This window comes from Cenococcum geophilum (assembly GCF_001692895.1).
Source record: "Cenococcum geophilum 1.58 unplaced genomic scaffold K441scaffold_1, whole genome shotgun sequence".
In the NCBI taxonomy this organism is placed as follows: domain Eukaryota; kingdom Fungi; phylum Ascomycota; class Dothideomycetes; order Gloniales; family Gloniaceae; genus Cenococcum; species Cenococcum geophilum.
In genome coordinates, this window is record NW_027137559.1 from 3,153,485 (window position 1) to 3,158,456 (window position 4,972).

General features: G+C 42.1%; 1 protein-coding gene across 1 annotated transcript; it reads right to left on the reverse strand.

The window, feature by feature from the left end:
• Positions 1-2,118: 2,118 nt before the first annotated feature.
• On the reverse strand, positions 2,119-4,752 carry K441DRAFT_624818 (actin-like ATPase domain-containing protein). The gene is made up of 11 exons (XM_067646086.1): positions 4,554-4,752; positions 4,076-4,502; positions 3,921-4,019; positions 3,754-3,865; positions 3,457-3,706; positions 3,283-3,406; positions 3,133-3,230; positions 3,061-3,078; positions 2,829-3,009; positions 2,636-2,777; positions 2,119-2,587 (listed from the first exon to the last, which is right to left on the reverse strand). Exons 1-11 carry the CDS (start codon positions 4,667-4,669, stop codon positions 2,388-2,390), a joined length of 1,767 nt encoding a protein of 588 aa, XP_067510316.1. The 5' UTR covers positions 4,670-4,752; the 3' UTR covers positions 2,119-2,387.
• Between the last annotated feature and the right edge of the window lie 220 nt (positions 4,753-4,972).

Below are 4,972 nucleotides of genomic sequence, written 5' to 3' on the forward strand. Positions count from 1 at the left end.
GAGTATTTTTAGTAAAATAAGGTTAGGAATATGTCGTAGTCTAGGCTAAGTCCTATTAGGAATTTACTAACTAGGGAGATTTCGCTAATCGTATAGTTAGGGTTAAGCTCTATAATCTCTATTTGTGCTTCTTATAGCTTTTCCGCGTGGTTTATTACCCCTTTATAGGTATCTAGGGTAACCTCCTAATAATGTCTCTTAAGGTATTAGTAGACTGCACTTCCTATTAAACGGAACCGTTTTTATAGCTTAGTAAGGATCTTATCTACTTTTTTAATTTCTTTAACCTTCCTCGTGGCGTTATAGCCGAGTCTGCTTTAGATAATGCTATATACTCGTTCTTATTTATTAAGCTAGATATCTAACTTAGTTTTATTAGTTGCCTCTAATAGGGTCCCTTATTCTAGTCTTTTAGAATTCCGTTTAAATAGATCTCTATATCCATTTATTAATAAGTAGAGGCGCATCTACTTATTAAATTCTATCTATCCTATAGTAGATTCCAATTTCCTTATCTTATCTAGTCCTCTAGTCCCCCTTTTAGTTATAAAGCTTATTTTCGCCTTAATTATAGGTGTCTTTAGTAAGACTAATAAAGAGTTCTTAGGCTTATTAGGGATGGGTTTAATTATTAGGGCCTAGGATATTTAGGACGTTTGGGGGAGATAGGTAAAGGTAAGACATTTATAGTATTAAGTTTAGAGTCTTTAATGGTAGTAAAGCTTTAAGGTTCTAGTGTCCCTACTCCTTTAAATTTAATAGATTTGTATATAGTTTTAGATACTAGAGAGCGTTCTTTATTAATTTTAGTTTTAGAGGTCTCTAAAGTATTTAATAGGATAGGTATAACTAAGGTATTATAAAGGAGTTAAGGAGGGGTTCGGACTTTAAGACTAAAGAGTTTAGTTAAGCTAGCTATAGAGAGGGTGCTATTAGAGGCTAAGGAGCTATCTAAATTACTAAAGTAGTTAGGTATAGTGCTAGGGTCGAAGTTGTAGTCTTTAAAGTCCTCTATAAAGATATTACCGGTATTATTTTCCTTAAGGTCTTTAAATATGTAAGGGTAGAGGAAGATATTAAGGAAGCGGTAAAACCGTGCTAGTTATAGAGGTTAAGGCCTTAGTTAGTATAGAATCGGTTTTCTAGGCCTTCTATATAATTATTAAGGTGTTAATTTCTTTACCGTTATAGTAGGCTTTAACAGAGCATATACCTATTTTAAATTTAGATATACGGTTGTCTTATAAAATAGAAAGACTAGTATAGGGGTTTAGCGTTTAGAAAGAATTTGGAAGGTTAGGTTTTTAGTATTTTGGCGCTTAGCCACCTTTACGAAGAGTCTTCCTAGACTCCTTTTTCTGTACCTTTTTATTTTAATTAGTTCGTATATATTACAGAGATATACAGCAAAAAACAGCTATAAGGCTGTAGAGTTTTCTCTAGAATATATTCTTTTAGTGGGTTATGTAGTTGAATATAAGGTGTAGTAGGACTTAGCTGATTCAATTTGTATAACCCGGGCTCATAACCTATTGAATTATAATACTTCGATTGCTTGATTCATCTATCTGGGGAAAGGGCTAGTGGCTATATAGTACAATATTTAAGGAGGCTGGGAAGACCAGCCTCTTTACACCACCAGAAGGCCGATTCTCAAGAGTAGCTAGTGGCGCACTGGGCGTTGGATGCCGTCTTACCGATTTTAAGGCTGATTAGCTTACTCCATACCGTTGCGCCGTGTGTCCAAGAAGCTTGCCCTGCTCCCGCCGACCAGGAGAAGGTTATTGAGACGCTTGAGGGTATTTGTGCGAATGCGGGTGTCCCGATTACGATTTCCCGAACCGGTGCTTCGTCGACGCCTGCGAGCTCTGCCCCTACGACGAGCGCCTAGATCGTCTAGCGCTGGTCCGACTGTCGAGACTACTGGTCAGCCTTAACTTCGTTACAATTGAGACTAATGTATTTGCATTCGGCTCTACCTTTTCTGAAACGGTGACCGGATGTGCAGTATACTATGACAAATCTAATTCTCAGTTTAAGTGCTTGTCCCGTTCAAGAGGATTCTTAAAGATTCACTACGCTATAATTTTGGGATCGGGGGTGATAAAGTAATGGAATGCGGGCTTTAATTCTATGGAATAAGTATTGAAGCGCATTGAACAATACAAAGATATACTAATATAATAACTCACAAAGAGTGACAGCTACCTCAAAAATAAAACCAAACCGACTAATTCAACCACACTAAAGCTTTAAATAATCATCCTTTCTACCGTAAGATGGGGTCTTATTAAACAACAAGCGGTTTCCCAATTATCGCATACTACAGAAGATAGACTAGCATTAACGCACGATGCTCGACATTAGCATCTATAGTCGAGTTCTCCTTACTTCCCAAAATCAGCTTTAATACTGGCATACTCCTTCCCTCCGCACTCAAACGAGAAAGCCATCCGAGCGCCCTCAATCCTCACCAAAAGCTTATAATTCAGCTTCAAATAGTTTTTACTAGATCCTGAAACCTTCTTGAACTGATCTTTTGAGACGTTGCTGAGGTCCACATGGAGCTTGCAGTTATTATGAATGGCTAGAAATATTAGCTTACTTTATCTGAATATATTCCTTGAGGACTTACCACTGGTGGGGTAGACCGGGGCAACATCTGTCGAGCACATTTCAAGATTTTCGTCAATTTGGTAGTCATCGGAACTCATTTCGAGGTCGAATGTTCGATAGAACGAAAAGGGAATGGTCCGGTCGCGCTCGAGGTCATCGAACTAGGGCCCAGTCAGAACTTCATCCAAGCGTCAGATCCTAGATAAGCTGGCCTTGCTTATGAACCATGTCATCTTTTCTACGCGGTAAATGCCCTCATAGCTATCCCAGATCTTCTTCCTCCCCTGGTCTTCCTTTTCGTCGTACAGTGCCCGACAAGTAACGCCGTAGTGACGTTCTGCTACGCTAGAAAGCACGGCGACCTGATGTGGCAGTTTGCTCAAAGCAGCTCCTCTATATCGAAAGCTTAGTGATGCGTCAGTACAAATTTCATTTCGAACTTACTTGACGATCGCTGACCATCTGAACACCCATTAGTTCCTGTAATCAAATCAGTGTTTCAAGGAGGCCACTTACGCGCCGTTGGGTTGGATAACCTGTGTTCCAGTGTGGTTTGCAATAAGACTTTCCTTGAGAAACAAGCTCTCTCCAAATCCGCCGACCAGAAAGATAGCCTGGTATGTTAGCGCCAATACGGCCTAGTGGATCTGACCATAGTTGCTTTACCTTGATGGCTGCGCCCTTAGGATGATTCAATGACATTCGTTTGATTCGAACCTCGTTGACTTGTTGTGCTACTAGCTTATCGATCTCCTCGAAAACGGGCTGGAAAATTTCCCGCAAATCATTCCTATTCAAATGAGCTATTGACATTTGCCTCAATCAGGAAAGCGTACTCACGTAGTAAGTGTCAACGTGTTTCCCGCGATACCCTTGGACGGGTTGTCCTTGATTTTCGCCATAGGGAAGTTCACGTATGCAGTCTCATCACCTGTTCCTTGGAAAGAAGGCTTAATGTTCTCATCAAAGTCCTTCATAGCGCGGCGATAGGCATCCGTTTCTTTCAGGTCAAGGTACACTCGTTCACCAACCATGTCCTTAACCCAGTTCTCGAATCTCTTATTGATCATGAGTGATCCTGCAATTCCGCCTAGTTATTGTAAGTGGAGGCAACGAGAATGTTCCGCCGAAGCTTACCAGTTGATGGACATAGCTCTTTTAACTCAAGCGGATGGAGGTTAAGGATCTCATATGAAACAAGATCAACTGTCCCTCCACCCGCGTCACAAATGGTAATAGCATCTCCAAGCTACAGACTCAATCAGTATATCACCAAGGATACGCTTCTCGTATGGCTTTCGTACCTCTAGCCCTTGATGCTTGAGGTAGTGTAGCGTATACATGGCTGCAGCCTCGGGCTCTTTGATCAGCTCTACTGGGGATATTCCGGCGTTTCGAGCGGCCTAAAGGGGGTTTATTAATGCAATATTCAAGTTCTAGAGACCTTTAATATGCATACTCGCAGTGTGGTATCCTTGGCTTTGTCCGACCAAACGGCTGGCACCGAGAGGACAAAGTATTTGTCGAGCATGTCGAGGTACGCCTTTGGTACCTTTCCAGATATCACTTTGAGCGCGTGCTTGTATATTGCAGCAATATAATCGCTTGCAATATCGGCAGGTGGCTTTCCCAACTTTGCAATCTCCGCCTTAGTTGCCGCCGCTCCAGCCGTGTCAAAGAGGGGCCTCTTCTGCTGAGGATCGAGGAGGAGTTTGATTCCTACAATCTTCTCCTCGACGGTACGATCTAGTTCATACCCCCACTTAAAATTATTCTTGCTCGTATACTTGAGGACCGTGGGTGACTTGGGAACGGTCTTCGAGCTTCCCGGCCACTCTTGGATACAGTGAACTTCCTCAGGTTTTGAAGAGAAAGCGTATGCGATCCTGATAGGTCAGTCAGCGCCCAAGAGGGATATCGAGAGTGCGTGATCGTACCCGCTGTAGGTTGTGCCAAAGTCAAGTGCAATGACCATTCGATCAGAGCCATCATCGTCTTGGAGGTTGATATTTGCGAGTGTTTCGGACAGACGCTCTTTCGTGCTTTGGTCCATCTTCTATTTCTTTTGAGCAAGTGACCGTAGGAAATGTGGTACTTGGAGATTAGTAGAATGGTACGTGTAAGCTTTGCAGTGTGTGTGAATTGAGCTAGCGGCTTGATTTGGAATGTAGCTCTAAAGACTCTATATATACACGAGGAAGGTGTATACAATAAACAAAGGGGGAGACTGACACGTAACTGAAACAGGGTGATACGCAATAGAAACAAGGGGGTACGCAGGTGAGACAGAGTGGTGTTTTGGCATAGTACTGGTAGTCGGTTACAGCACGTCTGGTCTGCGGTTCCGTTCTCTGAA